The 18225-nt window shown below is 36.5% G+C and overlaps 1 protein-coding gene across 5 annotated transcripts; it reads right to left on the bottom strand.

Moving 5' to 3' along the window:
* Positions 1-1222: 1222 nt before the first annotated feature.
* On the bottom strand, positions 1223-6222 carry LOC145006248 (uncharacterized). 5 transcript variants are annotated; one of them, XM_078965337.1, is made up of 13 exons: positions 5906-6217; positions 5704-5821; positions 4080-4528; positions 3877-3999; positions 3571-3681; positions 3373-3446; positions 2929-3188; positions 2773-2843; positions 2636-2692; positions 2089-2156; positions 1887-1996; positions 1613-1683; positions 1223-1500 (listed from the first exon to the last, which is right to left on the bottom strand). In XM_078965337.1, exons 3-13 carry the CDS (start codon positions 4488-4490, stop codon positions 1390-1392), a joined length of 1467 nt encoding a protein of 488 aa, XP_078821463.1. In that variant the 5' UTR covers positions 4491-4528; positions 5704-5821; positions 5906-6217; the 3' UTR covers positions 1223-1389. The 5 variants fall into 5 exon arrangements, 3 of the variants coding, with proteins under 3 accessions (XP_078821463.1, XP_078821464.1, XP_078821465.1); XR_013662847.1 differs by lacking the exons at positions 1223-1500; positions 1613-1683 and adding an exon at positions 2261-2387 and having other exon boundaries at positions 1934-1996; positions 5906-6222; XR_013662846.1 differs by lacking the exons at positions 1223-1500; positions 1613-1683 and adding an exon at positions 2257-2387 and having other exon boundaries at positions 1936-1996; positions 5906-6222.
* Between the last annotated feature and the right edge of the window lie 12003 nt (positions 6223-18225).

The raw sequence follows: 18225 nt of genomic DNA, 5'->3' as shown, positions 1-18225 counted from the left end.
AAAGATAAATAGCATAAGCCTTTAAAATAACATCTCCAAGACAATATTAACGCCACCCACACTTTAGAGGGAACGTATCAGACAACCACATAAGTGAGTTTGTGTACAACAAAGGGTTCGAGCGTATGTGGAACATCTTTTTATTAACCACAATCATCGGGAGGTCAACAAGGATATCAATGTTGTCATTAATGTTGGGAAGAATTCTAAATTCTTCATTAGTATGTTTTGAGGGACACTCACCACATTTGCAAAAGAAGTAGGGAGAATACAGAGCATTTGGCACTCAACTATTTACAGTCTCAAGTTTGATAGATAGTGTTGGGGATAGCTTCCTGATCGAATGTTCTAGTATCATTTTTGCAATAGCGTGAAAATATTTAGATAATGTTTTAGAGGAATTAAAAGATTGGTTTAGAAAACGTACATGATGTTGTCACATAGTGGCATGGTGCCTCGATAGTTGGAGTATTTGTTGGGTCTTAAAGTAGGCCGAACTGGAGTAGGAAGAAGTAGAAGAACGTTGGACAAAACAATTAGCCAATCAAAGTATTGGGCTCGGTAAGTGGAGTATGGGATATAAGCATAAGGTCAAGGATAAGGATTGTGTTGTGGGTCCAAGGAATCAAACATAAAAATTAAATATCCCATTCACTCAGTAAATTAGTTTTTGATGTGTCCAACATAGGAAAGTCAGGACAATTGATGTTCCCTCTTGTCCATAGCAGCAGCAAGATGGTGGACGTCCAAAGTCCGTATACACATACATAGCTACTCCCTTCGTCCCAATATTATTGTTTACAGATAAAAAACACACAGATTAAGAAAAACATTAATTACCATTAACTTTATATAATAAAACGATAGTTTTGTTCTTATTTTGCATTTAATGTTCCATTAAATGTTTAGTTGGTTAAGTAATAATGAGGGGTATTTTGGTAAAAATATTATTTATTTTTAGAAGTGAATTATTATTTTGGGACAAATCAAAAAAGAAAAATAGATTATAATTTTGGGACGGAGGAAGTATTATCTTATCTTATCATATTTATAATTAGAGTTATGAATGTTATTATATTTAATATTATTTTTATAAAAAAATATTATTAAAAGTGATGAAAAGGTGTTAATTATAGAAAACAAAATAAGTTAATAATATATAAGATATTCTATATAGTCAACTTATTTATTATATTTTCCAAACATTTTATCTTAAATCAAGTTTAACATAAAAATAACCGTTTAACTATCATTTTTGACGGTGTAAATTAACCGATGTTCGAAAGGTTTTTGGGAAATCGAAGTCACATGCCAAATTTGTTTCATTCTCGTACAACAAATTGTCAAAAGAAAAAAAAATGAAAGAAAAAAAAAGATTAATAAGAATAACTACAATTTCACAAACCCCAACTTTCTCTTCTTCATGTCAAATTTGATTAGAAGACTACCTTCGTTTTCATTCTCCCACTCAAATTTCTCCATTTTTAAGAGATCAACAACCTATAACAAACATTCAGACATCTTAAGCTACACAAAAACATGAGATGATTGATCCTTGAAACAGTTAATAAGGTAACACTTATTTCTACATTAAAAAGGCATGATTTCATACCGCTTGTTTCAGCATCGACTGCCCAGTTCCTCCACTCCCATATCCGGTGATGACACGGAGCCGCCGCAGAGCTGTATATCACAACGATTAAAAAACAATCGAAAACACAATGTGTGTGTGCGCGCGTGTGTTTGTGTGTGTGTGTGTCTATCTATCTATATATATATATATATATATATATATATATATATATATATATATATATATATATATATATATATATATATATATATATATATATATATATATATATATATATATATTAGATACTTACATCGACCATATACACCAAATGCAAGGTGATATTTTAGTCTCATCATTCCCTCTTTGACATGTTGTCCATGTAAATCGATTGTCATCAGATCTACAATATTATTTTTGTTCCTGTATTCAATAACAATATCAGTATATATATGTATATGTATATGTAATTAACAGGTTGGCTTTGTTGCCACCTCTAATATACAATGACAAACCTTGAATCAAAAATATCCTGGCTAGCCCTTTCATCAGCTTGCTCAGCTTTTTCCTTCCACATCCTTGCCTACACAAAAATTTATAAACTCAAGTCATTATCGTAAGTATTTCCTAGAAGATTGCAAAATCATTGTTGGCTGCTATATATATATATAGGAACTTAGTACCTACAAGGAGCTTAATCCATATTAGAATCCGAACTTTCACACATTGTGGCTGTTGGGACTTGAACCCTTGACAAACAATGTCCCCAAGAAAGGTGATGCTCAGGCTTAAAACCTAAGATGTCTCCTATGACCTATCACCAACCACTCATGTTGGGGCTTAATCCATCACCATGGTGGTATATAAGTGTGTGAACAACCACAAATTCAATTATCGTCACACAATCATACATAAATTTATATAACCAAGTTTCTAATTGGCTCATTAAAATATTAATACAATATCAATTAAACAAAGTTGCATGAAATTCTTGCAAGAGAAAGGTGTTTAATTAGTAGCATTTAAGGGGGCCTTCTCCCTCTCTTTCTCTCGTGTACCTACCTTTTCGTAGAGATTTACCCCCTCATCCCATTTTCCACTTGCATGTGCGTTTCTAGCCTGCAGTATATATAGAATGACAATGAAAGCTCAGCGAACATTAATGAAAGCCCAAAAGCGATACAAAAAAACATTATTGCCTGCTCAACGAGGGACTTTTGGATTTTCCAATGTTGATTTGCGTTATGCCTGTACTTCTTATAATCGTCCCCTTCACACACAAACAAATATCAAAATTACATCAATTATTAAACACACATAAACAGTTGGGACTTGTTTTAAAATATTTTACTTACCAGGAATATTATGTTGCTTTTTTGTGGTGTCTTTTGAAAGAAAGTCAAGTTTTTGCTTGTGGGACCCTTTTTTTACTACCTCCACCCAACTATCTGGATCATGTAATGCACTCTTTCCTTTAACGTCCCGAGTGTGTGACCCTTTTTTTACTACCTTAACCCAACTATCTTGATCATGTAACGGACTCTTTCCTTTAATGTCCCGAATCCGAGTCTGTTCAGAGAAAGTTCCGAGGCCAATAACAACTTCACGCCAACTCCTAAAAGAAAATCACAAATAGTCAAAGTAAGCCGCTGGACTACTTTTCAAATCTTCATTTTTTTTCCAATGACAAATAAATAAATTCTAATAAATTGATTCACAAATGAAATTTTATTAACACCAAAATCATTTGATATCAATACAAAATAACGTAATATATTAGACGACGAATTAATTACAACCTCTTGAATGACATATTACCCTCCTCGAGATCACTATTAGATGATGACGCAATGTAAGAAGCCCCACCAAGTAACTGTAACAAAGGATTCATAGCCATAAGAATATCATGCACTATTTTTAGGCACATCATCCATATTTAAAACCATAAGAATAAAAGTCATATAATTTTAAAGATGCATAAAGAACAAGTTACTTACAACGTAACTTTCTTTAAGAACATCCGTAACAACTTCTATGTTTGAGTTGTGTTGTTGTCTACTCTTCGAAAACTCAAATGAGGGCTTAATAGGAGATAAAGCAGGCCAAGTCTGAAGAAAATATGAAAATTAATCGAGTGAAGATGAAAGATGACCACAAAACAGACTTTAGAAGTAATTGACCACTTAACAAAAAAGCTTATCATCACCAATTTCCAAATAACTCATGGTGATCATGTATCATTTCCAGGCACATGATTCGTATTTAAAACTTTCAGAGATTAAAAAGTAATATAACAAACTTACATGTATCCCACATTTGTCAAAATAAGCTTTAACAGGTTCGATCGTTGTGTTTGAGTTGTGATATTCTCTACTCTTGGAAAGTTCGGATGAGGGTTCACTTAAATCAGGCATTGCTTCCAATGTCTGAAAACAATATGAAAATTAATTGAGTGATGATGAAAGATGACTAGAAAATGAAGAAAATAACATTTACTTTCACTCACCTTCAGAACCTCAGCGAGTGTTATCTCATAGGAAGAATTCATTGATATAGCTGACATTATCCTCTGTTTATCCCTACTATGAGATATATAGGAAACATCAGAGTTTGAGCACGAAGCATCAGTATCTGAGAAATCAAAAGAAGTATCTGTCCAATTATCGTCTTCGTCACTCAAAAGGGTCGTTGTATCTGTCATATCCCCTATCAATGCTGCAGCATCAGCAACCTCTTCCACTATGGTAGAGTTTAAAAACCCACTCTCTTCTTTTTTCATCAAACTGCTCAAAACCTTAGATTCCTCAGTAGTCTGACCAAGTGTAGGGTTTTGGCATCCAGGTTGCTTCAGATTTGAAATTGGTTGGCTTTGTTTCTTGCCTCTTCTCTTATTGCTTTCCTTATGTGGATGACCCATTAAGAGAAATGTTTGTTTGCACTAACGGTTTGTATACACTGCAATTTATATAAATTCCATTTAAATTCTATCATGTGTACGATTTAAAAATGAACTAGGAATGGCAATGGGGCGGGTTCGGGGCGGGGCATGGATTCCCAAACCCGCCCCGATAACTTTCGGGTATCTTATCGGGGCGCCCTATTAGGTTTCGGGTTTCCCCGTCGGGTTTCGGGTATCTTATCGGGTTTACAACAACTGATAACGAAATCTTTATTCTCTTTTAGGTATCCTAATGTCTTATAAAATATACATGTTCTAGCAACTCTTTTAAATTAAAAACATGATGCATCACTTTAATAAAATAAACTGGACGTTATATAAAAAATTATTTGATTTAAGTTTTGTTTAATACGTCAAAACACATAAAAATGATCATTAACACCAGATTGTTAATAACTAAAAAAATTGTCCACGATAAGTATTTTATATTTGAACATGTACAATTAACAGCAAAAAACTTTGAACATATTATATATATATATATAATCGGGGCGGGGCGGGTCAGAGCGAGGATAACCCACTCCCTGCTCCGAACCCGATAAAAAACCTGATAACGACCCGTTATCCGACCCGAAATGATCGGGTTTCGGGTTTCCCCGTCGGGTTCGGGTTTTTTTGCCATCCCTAAATGAACGTGTAGGCCAATTCAAGTAATTATGTGAATAGGTCCTACATTAAAAATTTGTCTTTTTGTCTAGACTTTCATATATAAAAGTATAGTTCACGATTTCCTATAAAAAGGTGCATTTATTTCACTTCGTACTTGCCTTTTTATCTTAGATCTAAAAACAATTCAATAATAACTTCACTAAATAGCTAATGTAACACTAGATCTCTTTATCCTATATCTAAAAACAATTCAATAATAACTTCATTAAATAGCTAAAGTAACACTAGATCTCTTTATCCTATATGTAAAAACAATTCAATAATAACTTCGTTAAATAGCTAAAGTAACACTAGATTTTTTATCCTAGATCTAAAAACAATTCAATAATAACTTCTTTAAATAGCTAAAGTAACACCAGATCTTTTTATCCAAGATCTAAAAACAATTCAATGATAACTTCATTAAATAGTTAAAGTAACACCGGATCTAAAAGAACCGAAGGAAAAAACTGATTGCACGAAAAACAATCAAAAATCGCTATTTTGGAAAAAAGATACTCACAGTCTTGCAAGAACCAAGTTGTAAAATCCCGAAGCCGGCTTAAATTACAGCGATCGTGTAGTGAATCGAAAGCAGAAATCAAAAGAATATTATCACCGGCTTGAATTACAGAGATCGTCTAGTAAATTCAAATCAGAAATCAAAAAGATATTAATCACACTACTTAAAAACTTTATGCAAGTCGTTGATAAAAAGTTTTCACCTGAATCCGTGATTCGCAACTGATCATTCCACTTGGTTGAAAGCTGAAAACCAGAAAGTTAATAAGGCTCAGATTATTGACGATGATTACATGAACAGAAACGAGTGTGGGAAGCTAAGAAGGGAAGAAGACGAGATCGTGTTATGGGTTTCACCGGAGGTGAGGGCGGTGGAGACTGGCTATGGGGCGGCTAGGTCGCAGATAGAAATGCGGGAGAGAGAGCAGATAGAAAAGAGGGAGAAAAGAGAGTGAGAGATGGTATCGAATGTAATTGGGTTGGAGAAGAGAGGAAATATGGAAATAGCGGGCTCGGCTTGACTGAGTCTAACTCCAAATTTTCACGCCATGAAGAAGCTGAATAGGCACAAATAGTGTTTTTTATTTTTGTCTTTAATAGTATATCATTTTTTTGTTTTGTTTTCTATACTAAAGGGTATTATTTAATATATATTTTTTAACTTATATGAATTGTCAAATTCTTTTAACAAATATTATTTAGTATTATTATATATATTGTTATTACGATAGTTCTAAATATTATGTGTTATAAAACTATAATAAAATGTTTTTTATTTGTAGATAGTTAATATAAATTAATTATAAATTTCATTAAATATCTATTAAATAAACCATTGGTGTGTAATTGGTTAGAATTACTTATGCATTGTATGATATATATCACTTATAAACATGTTATAATGTTTTAATTATTTTAAAATGTATTTAAATTTTCATATATATTGGAAAATTAAAGATTATATTTCTTTTAAAGCTTTTGGCTTTAGCTTTTACGAAAAAAAAAATGAAATTAAGAAAAATATTGGTTTAGCACCATGAGCTGTTAACTTTTGAATTAAACAAAAAAAAATTAATTTAAAAATTACTTCGTTTAATAAAAAAAATTATATTTAAACAATTTGACTTAAATAATTTTAAAATAAATAATTTATATTTATATGTTTTGGCTAATTAACTTATACGATTAAATATAAAGATATTTTAGCAATTATGATGGCCTTTACTTTTTATTTGAAACAAAATATATCTTATACAATTAAATATAAATATAGTTTAACAATTATAACGTCTTTATTTAAAATAAACTTATCGATGGATTGTATAAGTTTTTAATCATCATCTATTTTGAACAAATAAGTAAATATTTATTATATGAATTTGTAAAATAAAATTAATATTGTTGAAAGAAAAACTTTGAGACACACTTAAACAAAAGTTAGAACAAGTGTAATGCGGAATAGTTAATCTCGAATGATCTAAGAGCTCAACAATAATATTTAAGTTAGATGGTTAGGGAGTTAGTTGCGGAAAATAAAGAAATAAAAATGACGACAATTGTTATATCAAGTATACACGTAAGTTGATTCATAACGAGGAATGCATTCAAACCAAGTTAGTAAGTGAGATCAAACTTAGTGATTAAGTCACAAAAACTTGCTCCAAAGAGAGATTATAATCAGCTATGAAAGTGAAAGTAATAAGAGTAAGTAAGAAAGAGGTAGAAAGGATAAATCCATAGAAGTGTATTAGAAAGTGATAAATGCGTATATGTTACATAGAGAATGAGCTCTATTTATAAAGACTCAAAAATTACATCAGATTTGTTCTCTAAGAGTAGCCATGCAAAGCATACTGGACAATAGAGAGCATTTAAATAAGACAAAATAGATTAAATAATAAAGAGAGACTGCGGTTTGATATGGCTTCGGCTGCGGTGGCTTGTGAGAAAGACTTGACTGCGGGTGCACAGCTGACTTCGGTAGCAAAAGTTCAAGAGGATCACTTTTATGATTCAACAAATATCATACTATAATATTGTTTTTTTAGAAAGTCAAAACACTTGTAACATATAAAACATGTTTGGCATTAGTTCTTATAAAATTAAAAATGACAAAACTACAAATTTGGTCCCTGTGGTATTCAAAAAAATTTGGATAGGGTCCAAAAAGTTTCCAACTTGCATGGAAAGTCCAAAATCAAAGTTTTTCTGGGTTTTTGGTCCCTGATACACTTGAAAAGTCGATTTTGCCCTTTTCATTTCTTTTTTATATTTTCTTTATTGATTTTGGTATTTAACTAATTAAGAATAAAAAATAAAATCTAACCAAAACCCTCCCCTCCCCTCTCTCTCTCTCTCTATCTATCTTTCTCTCTATCTATCTATCTATCTATCTTTCTCTCTCTCTCTCTCTCTCTCTCTCTCTCTCTCTCTCTCTCTCTCTCTCTCTCAAGAAAGTCAAAAAAACCTGTTACTGTATTTTCTTAACCCTCTCAGCCTTTTCTCTCATTGTCCATCGACTACATCCAACATGCCTCCATCTTCTTGACTTCTTCCTTACATGATTTGCCTGAACTCTTTCTTTCTTTCTTCTTTCTCACCCTCTCCATCACCTACTCTTTCACTCGCCCCTTTTCTCTCTCCATCGCCTGAGAAGTTCACTGTCTAGTCTCTTAACGATGTACTTTCCAATGAGTTTCTAGAGTGAATCCATGGATACTACTGAATTTGAGAAGTTCACAGCCTCACCCCTTACCCACGATGCAACCGTAGACGTCCAATGGTTCGATTTCTGGGTGGAGAACTTTGATTTATTGATTCGATGTTGACAGTCAAGGGTTGGATGTGGTGATTTAAGTTCATTGGGTTTGATTTCATGGAATTTATGGGTCTTGGTCTTGATTTAGTTGCAGTTTTGTAATGGTTTTTGAACATGGATGAAGGTCTTGATTTAGTTGAGTTATAGAGTAAAATCGAAGGTCCAAGAACACGCAGATCCAAAATCGGAGGTCCAGAAAAAGGGAATTTTAGAAGAAATCAAGAAATATGTGTGTATATATGTTCTTGTGAGTTTCAGAATTAGACTCCAAGAAATTTGTTGCTGCTGTGTTTGTTATGTTTTCCCCCTTCTTCTTCCATCTCGATTGTTGTTGCCAGACGAAAAGGGAATGAGGCAGTGGAGCTGCTATCGCTTGCCACCCGTCACCGACCTCCACCCCGTTGTTGCCACTGCTGTGAACCATCACCACCTCCAAATGTTGCTTCCGTCGACCCTCTCTATCCAGCCACCACTCTAATTTGAAGGTGATTGCCTTCCCCCTCTTATTTGTTTCGTCCGATCGAGACAAGAGACTCAGTGTGATGAGATTTTTTCCAATCGATGTGGGTGCTTTGCGTTAGAATGTGTGTGTCTTTGTGTTTGGGTTTCAATTTCTTTCTATTTACTTGATTTTGGATTTTATTCATCAATTTGGGGTTATCAGAGATGAATTCCATGAGATTTTTGAGAAGACGAAGAGAGTGTGAGAGAGAGAGAGAGAGAGAGAAAGAGAGAGAGAGAGAGAGGTGGGGATACTTTGTAACGCCCGTAGATCCGGGCTAGTCAATTTAGAGGCAATAACTGTCGAAAAAAACTTTTCGACAAAAGATTATTTAGAATAAATAATCTTAACCAAATTGTATAATATGTCACAAGATTTCCGTACATATAAAGAACGCCGAAATCTGAGTTATAACGAAGAAGTTATGACCCGTCGAAGTTTCGCGACAGAACTGGCACAATACCGGGAAGCGTAAATAGTGAATTTACGATAGAGCAAGATTTAGCCTTAGCACCCTAAACGAAAGTCGTAGAATACGTTAAACGAAGAACATAGATAAAAAGAACGCCCAAATCTGACTTCGTATGAAGAAGTTATGATTTTTCGAAGTTTCGGATTAGCAGTGTACAACCCGAAATTCGAATATTAGATCTAGTGGTTTCTAGCCGACCCGACCTGAACGAGAATCGAAGATCTTGTTAAGAGTACCGTAACGACAAAAAGATGGGCAAAAACGGACATCGGATGAAGAAGTTATGAGGATTTAACGGACCAATCCTATCCTGGCTTGTTAATAATATAAAATTTCAAATAGATTCAAAATTAACCGACGGAGTCTAAACGAAAATTGTAAAGTATGTTCCCACTGGATATAAAGAACGTCGAAAACGGAGCTCGTATGTGAATGTTACGATTTTTAAAAGTTGAGAGTGCAATTTGCGAAGCTGGTGATGACTTGGCAAGATCCTAGCCTTCCCTTGCTCCCCACGGTCTCGCATCCGATGACCGACGCGTCACCCTCGCATTACGCCCCGCGTACGTTCGCTTCTTATCCACTCCAAGAACAATCCATGTGCGAGACAGCTGGAAGCCTTATCAGAGGAGTACGCCCAGCGTACCCTCGGTACGCCCAGCGTAATTCCGAGATCAGGTGCCTATAAAAGGCATGCGAAGGGTCCGAGCTTTTCACACATTTTCACACCAAATATCTTTCTCTCTCTAGTTTCTTTCTCTCTCTAAGACTCCAAACCACCCCTAAGCACTAGATAAAACCCCTAGCTCCCGGAGTCCCGAGAAAAAGAGTCTTTCAATTTCGAAACGCTGCTCCAATTAAGTTCTGGTTTTCGATAAAATTCGTTGTAAGTGTGCTACGCTTATGCAATTTTTAATATAGCTTTCAGATAATTATAGGAATGTTATTAGGTCCTTAAAATAATTATTTGGGCTATTATTATGAGTTATATTGAGTGTTATTAACGCTTATATAATAATAATAATAGTCAGACTAATTAAATTATCGCGGTTATCGTTAGACTAAACCCTAGTGGTATTGTTACTAGGTTTTATCGAAGGAAAATCGTTTTGAGAGTATCGAAGCGTTGTCCGAGTGCTGAGTCACCACCTTTCAAGTGAGTGCATAGTTACTTTCAGCTTACACATAGATATGAAGTATTTTATATAAATTACGTGCTATGTGTGCATATTATCCGAATACTTGCTATCTATGCTGGGTGAACAATTTTATACATGTTTTAAATGATTTAAACTGTATATGCATTTTATATCTACAAATATGTTGGGATAAAACATGGGTAGATGAAATAGTTTCTGTGTGAAGAAAATAAAATGAGGAAGATGTAATATAGACCATGAGGTAAGGGTGAGAGGTGAACCATGAGAGAAGCCTTTTTCCCAATTGATGGCCCCGTCATCCAACAGAGTATGGATGACAACCATGGACTATTCTAGATAGTCCAGTGGACACTAGCAGACTCGCAACCTGTAGGTGTTTTGAACTGTGTATTCACCAGGTGTACTCTAAAAACCCATCGACATGTATTGCGAGTAGAGTCTCGGAAACGATACCGTCGATAAACGAGATAAAACCCATTGACCTTTATCGCGAAAGGAGTCTCGGAAACGATACTGTCAATAAACGAGATAAACCTTGGGAACTATGGATTTAGTTCCCGTTGAGTAAACCTTGGCAACGATGGATTTCGTGCCTATTCCTTAGGATAACCCTTAGGAATAAATAAATGAGGAATAGCTGAATTCTTAGAGTAGAATAAAGAAGAGAATGGGGATGGGTAATTGGGTTGATTGCTTAAATATTTAAACATAATAATTGATATTATTGTGGGTCGAAAACCCTATGTACTCACCAGGTTTCCCAACCTGACCCACTCAGTTTATTTACATCACAGGTATTGATATGAAGTCGCATTACACTGAGAGATTAAAGAGATGTAGATCACTAGTGTAAATAAATGTAAGTTCTATTTATGCTTATGTTTCTGTATTGACGATGACATCCCAAACGTTTTAACATAAATAAAAATACGTTTCTTCGAAAATGTTTTGATAACGTGTTTATCGTATTTTTCTGGGAACAAATTCCGCAACATTTTTATGAAAAGAAGTACTCTGATTTTTATAAAGCATAAACAAAATCGGTCTTTTCTAGCCATGAAAATGTGGATGTCACAGTTGGTATCAGAGCATTAGTTTAAGCGAACTAGGAATATGGATTTATTTCTAGACTTAAATTTAGAATGCTAAGCGATGATTGTGAGGTGTGAGCACTAGATTATTTTAGGGATTGTGCCTAAAATGCATTTATGTGCTAAATACTTGTGCCTGATATGCTGTTATTTATTCGGATCTATGGTCTATTGCCGACCGGATCTGGAAACCTTATGTGTTTAGGATTCTAAGCGTTTAACTACGATATTAGAACTAGCATATAAACGTTTCGGAGTGATAAGGATGATTTAAACGTCAATCCTAAATAAAGATCTAGATTCACCTTATTCGGTGTATAGATCAAGATGGCAAGGACCCGTAGCGGAAACGTGAACGCAAATGGGAACAGAAACCAACCTCCAGTGATTGAGCAGATACCGGTTGTGGTAGCTGCTGCTGAGCCAATAACGATGGTCGGAGTGCAAGCGATGATCCAGGTGATGTTGGGTTGTCAAATGGAGGAAACAAGGCGTTTACTTCAACAAAGTAAAGAGGAACTTACGATGCCTATTGAGCAGCCCGAGCTGAATGACGGGCAATCTGAGGAAGGGAACGACAGCAGGACCGTTGGTCAAGCTGATCCACCGGTGATTAGAAGGAACAATCACGATGACGAAGTCGAGAGGAATGGATGCAAGTACAAGGATTTTCAGACCTGCAAGCCATTGACTTTCACTGGAAACGAAGATCCGATCGGGGTCATGGATTGGATCTCGGAGATGGAGTTAGCTTTCATGACGTGTGGTTGCAGAGGCAAACTACAAACAACGTTTGCGTTACGCCAGTTCAGAGGAGGCGCGGTTCGTTGGTGGAACACTCTGGGGAAGACTCTTAGCCCCAATGAGCCCCTGCAACTGACATGGGCAGAGTTTTTGGTGCAGTTCAAACGTGAGTACTACTCAGCCCAAATTTTGCTTGAGCTAGAAAACCAATTCCTTACCTGGAAAAAAGGAAGCATGTCTATTGATGAATACACCAACAACTTCATAGAGAAGATAGAGTTCGACATGCGTCTTGTTCCGGATGAGCTGACGAAAATCGACAAGTACACAAAAGGACTTCCATGGGAGTACGCGGTGCTAGTGCGTCAAGCACCTACTCTAGAGGCAGCTATATGGGCTGCCAAGTCTGTTGAGGATATGATCAAGGGAAGAGCCGCCAGCAAGATGGAGGTTGGCGAGAACAGAAAGTTTGAAGGATCTTCAAGGTCCAACGAGAAGAGAAATTCTCGAAGTCTGAAGAAGGAATGCGATGGTGTGACAAGTGCAGGAAGAAGCACATCGGGAAATGCTCTAAAGAGATTACCTGCTTTAAATATGGGAAGACTGGTCATTACGCCACCGAATGCACAACCAAGAGAGAAGTCTACTTTAAGTGTGGTGAAGAAGGACACTTCAAGCAAGACTGCCCAAAGAGAGAAGGGGCTACAAAACCAAACATTCCGCAAAAACCAAAGGAAAGGGCATTCCATAGGATCCTAGACGAAGCAGCTGACGATGCAAGGAATCAGGAGTGAGGATGGATACGTGGAAATCAAGTTATGAAGAAGCCAAGTAGATAGTGTCATATGGTGTAGCCTATTAGAGGCATAATCTAAGGTGAACTTGAACACCCATGTAATCGTTTCAAGGAATAATATAAAACCTTCGTTTTGATATTTTATGTGTTAAGTTTTTATGTGATTTTCTTGTATGGTGACTTGGAGACTACGAGACAATACTTGGGACGAGTATGAATATGTGTGAATGGTAGTAGAGGCCTATACTACCGGAAGCACAGGACTCACACTTGGATCAGGGAAAGTCACAAGGTTACCAAGAAGTTAGTAATGATTTCATTTTATTCAAGTATGTTGTTACCATTGTTTCGGTAATGACTAAGAAGATTGTTGTTATCCCGACCCTAGTGGTCATATCACATTGAGTCCGACTACGATGAGTAGGTTACGTGTTTCAGAGAACCAAGTTTGATGTAGCATCCGACTTAAACCAAAGGATCAATAGGAGTATCGCGCTCGTTGTTAAAGAAGTTGGTGGATGGAAATGCTACAAGTTAAAATGTGATTATATCACTTTAGACCATGAAGGAAGGCATATTCCATTTCTTCCGGGATTTGGTTTTCCCATTGGCCATTTCCACCGTAAAGGTTTCATTGAGCTTCTGGGCTAGTTGTTTTAAAAAATGTTTAAACTTATTGCTCACAAAACTTCGCTCTGCTCCGGTATCAAATAGGATGCATGCATAAGTGTGGTTTAGGAGAAACGTACCGGTAACAACAGCGAGATATTGAATCGCTTCTCCCTGACCCATGGTCAACACCCTTCCTGTTCCTCCATTTCCGGGATTGTTGTTGTTGGGGCAGTTTCGACGGAAATGCCCAGTCCTTCCGCATCCATAGCAGGTGTGGCTAGGTCTTGCATTGTTGCCGCCATTGTTGGTGTTGTTATTGTTTCAGTTATTGTTGTTATTGTTTCCCTGGTGTTGGTTATGGGGAGGGTAAGTCATGCAGTACTTTGTCGTGTGCCCCTTCCAATTGCAACTAGTGCACTGCATCTCTCTGCATTCTCCATTGTGATGGAGACCGCACTTGTTGCACTTGGGAAGATTACCGAAATAAGGTCTATGAACACTTGGTGCAGCTGAGGCTGGAGCATGTGGTGTGGATGGAACTTGAGTGGCCGCAGCATTAGCTGCCACTGTTTGCTGCTTCTGGGACGATTCGGAGCCTTGACGTCCCTTTCTCTTGTTGTTCTTCCCCTACTGCTATCATTTTCCTTCTTAACTTCAGTCTCCACTGTCTTCTCACCCTTCTTGTTGTTGTGGTCATACAGCTTCTTGGCCAATCTCTTGGTATTGTCGAAAGTTTCGGGATTTGCAGCTATCACGTTTCCTTTGATCGGGGAGGTTAGTCCCCATATGAATCGCTCGACCTTCTTACCTTCTGAGGTAATCATGCCAGGGCACATCAGAGACAGTTCGCTAAACCTTGATATGTAGGCATCTATATCAGCGTTCCAGACAGTGAGGTTCCACAGCTCTTGTTCCATTTTCTGAATTTCACCACGAGGGCAATACTCGGCCATCAACATTTCTTTCATCTCTGTCCATGGCATGGAATTGGCTACGAGGAGTGTCATGGCTTCCACGTGTCCGTTCCACCAAGTGAGCGCTTGGTCAACGAAAGTGCATGCGGCAAACTTCACCTTCATCTCCTCAGGACAATCGCATATCTCGAATACCGATTCCACCTTCTCGATTCTCCTAATGACATAGTAAGGTAAGTCTATCCCTAACACTCTATGGAGTGTCCTAAGATAGTGGCGAGATCATATGCCGAAGTGTTGAGCCTAAAACTGAGCCATCTCAGTCATGTCTCCAATGACCTCATCCCTCTCATGCTCAGCTCGCACTGCACGTGTTTCCATGGCGAACAGTTGTTGCCGCAGGGCGGCAATCTCAGCTTCGGAGGAGCAATTCTCCCTTGCGGGATTCACTGGTGGGGCGGGGTGGTCCTGTTGTGCCTCACTGACAGAGGACGTGGGGTGATCTTTTCCCGAGTCTTGTTCTTTCTCCATGTCATCATCGGCCTCCTCGAACTCGTAGTTGGTGTTCGTGTACTCGCCAGGCCCGACGTCGTGTGCTTCCCCTTGATTCCCTTCAGGTTCATCTTCAAGCATCCTGTGAGCCACTAAGACTTGATGAAATTGAATGCCCTGCTGCTCTCCTTCCATGAAGACTGGGAGGAGGTATACGAATAAACTATCATTACTCCTATGACTCTACAACTATTGCATAGATTGAGTTGAGGTTCTCTTCTTAGTGATAAAGGGGTATATTTTTAGGTTCCCTAGTCATCACGATTTCCTCGGGACATGTGATAGTTGTACCTTGGATGAAATGTAGTTGATCAGGCTACATCCACTCCTTGATACGGCTAAAAACAGTCCTGGCTTAACCGAGATACTAGCATTATCTTGTTTGGTTCGGTATTATGTTCTTTTTCCTAATACAAGTAAGGGTGTTTTTATTGTTATGTTTTACTTGTTTTGTTCAGAGTTGTATTAGTCCCTCTTTTTGGTTCATAGTTGCATATCAATGTGTGGTTAGATATGCTAGTTCACTATAAATAGAGCTCTGATACCAACCTGTCACACCCCCGAACCGAACGGCGGAAACGTCCGAGGGCTCTTGTGACTCAAATTGAATACCATCACAATGAATATACATGAATCATAACACAAATCATCACCATGCATTGGAATATTACAACTGATATTGTTTACATTTAGTACATTGTTTTAAACATTATAATTCCATAACATAGACTGTCTGATAGATAATTTAAGCAAAACACCATGACATTTCCTGATACTTATTCTTCGGCATACCTGTTACCTGAGAATACAAGTTATTTTGGAAAAACGTCAACATATGAAATGTTGGTGAGTTCATAAGTAATGTTATGGAAAAATGATTTTTGTGAAGTTTGAAAAACCCAGAAAATCCGATATTTTCTGAAAATAGTATTTGTTTATAAAAAGTGCGAAGATCCGTAAATATGCTTGTCGATTTTGAAAACATAATTGTTGAACTTTGTATACATCACATAGGTGAAAATGTTGAACTTTCCGGGAAAACCCGATGTTTTCCCAATACGCACATTACATGACTTGTTTATTGTTATACCGATACGACGAATGTTTTTGATTACCCAGGTGACATTGGATTGACTAGGGTTTGTGAGTTGTTACAATCACGCATTAATGAAAATAACTAGTTTATAACTACAGGTTACGAACGATCCTTATGGCGTCGTCCGTACTACTCACATAATCCAACCACCCTGACTTCTCTTGATTAACGCCACGAATCTGTTTACTTGATTCTCATAAGCCAGTCAACGAGGAGAAAGGAGGGTACGAAGCCCCCTTTATTTCCATAAGTTATTTAAGGCTATCGGGAATGCGAAAGGCATTTGGCCCAACTCACATTTGACTTCTCGACCTCACTAGCAGTACTAATGAACCATTAGGGCCCAATAGCACAATAGAGCTATTGAAAGTCCTTTTACATGGAATTGGGTCATAGGAGGCCCATTAACATATAAGCGTGTTCCCTTCGGGCCCAAAGATCAGGTTATTGGGCTAGCAAGGCCCAACAAGCATGATTTGAAACTTTCAAGCCCAAAGTTTGAATGTTGACTCATCATAGTTATCGCGTGTTTATTGAAATACTTTGGTTTATTGATTTTTGTTTTGTTATTGATTCGAGACCGAATCAATTCGTTTTGTAACGATATTTGTTGTTGAGAGTGTATTTTTTTCCGTTTCGTCGGTAGTCGTGGATCATGTATTTTGTCTTAGTGAATTAATTTGTTTAAAAGTAAGATTTTTACCTTTTCACAACCTTTCTTTTATAAAAATAGCACTTTTAGTCCTTTATATAAAAGAATTTCATTTTAGTCCTTAAAACATTATTTTGACACTTTTGTATCATAAACTTGTTGAAAAGACATTTTTAACCCAAATTAATTTCGCAAACAGCTTTAGCCCTTCCAGAATGATGTTTTCTCGGTTACAACCCCCAGTTTCGCAACTTTTACAGTTTTGGCCCAAAATAGAAAAATTTTACATTTTTTTTATCCTTTTTGAATTTGAAAAACATTTTTGACCTTTGAAATAGTTTTAATACACTTCAAATCCCCTGTTTTACAGAAAATTGCATTTTCATCCCCTCAAACTTATAAATCTCGCATTTTGAGGCTTATTGGGCCGAAAAGCCCAAATCTAGCCCATTAGGTTCAAAATTTACACTTTAAGTCCCTTAAAAATGTTGTTGTTCAGAAAAATTATTATAGAAACTGTTTGGAACCTTTTGACCCTCCAGAAACTATAAATTTTTTGGTTTGTACCCTAAGTTTTATATTTTTGACATTTTAAGCCCTAAAATGTGTTTTATGTTAGGATATGTTCACTCTAACCTCATAAACTATTTTTGTTGACTTGATTAGTGTATAATAACTTAATATATGTTTATTTCCTTTCTCATGCCTTAGATCTCGGTTTTTACACACTTTTTGATAACATATTCATCACAAAACACATGATATCACACACATACATGCATCAAATCACACATAGCATACATTTACACATAGATCTACACATTTACTTGTATTATCCCCCATAAAACTCATAAAAACCAAAAAGGAAGGGGTATGAAACTCACCTTGGGTGTGGTTTCGGTTTTGGAAGGAAAAGATGAAGAAGAATTCGATCCTAGCAACCTTTCTTGGAGGATCTCGAACTTGGACGCTTCTAAGGTGCAAGATCATGAGTTTGAATGAATTAAGAGATGATTCTTGAATGAAAGGAAATAGCTAGATTATGGATCTAACATCAACTTACCTTAGATGATGTGTTTATGGGTTAAATCTCCTTGAAAGCTTCCTTAATCTC

The sequence above is a fragment of the Lactuca saligna genome, chromosome 7, assembly GCF_052625555.1.
Source record: "Lactuca saligna cultivar CGN05327 chromosome 7, ASM5262555v1, whole genome shotgun sequence".
NCBI classification, from domain to species: domain Eukaryota; kingdom Viridiplantae; phylum Streptophyta; class Magnoliopsida; order Asterales; family Asteraceae; genus Lactuca; species Lactuca saligna.
This window is presented reverse-complemented; position numbering and strand designations above follow the sequence as displayed.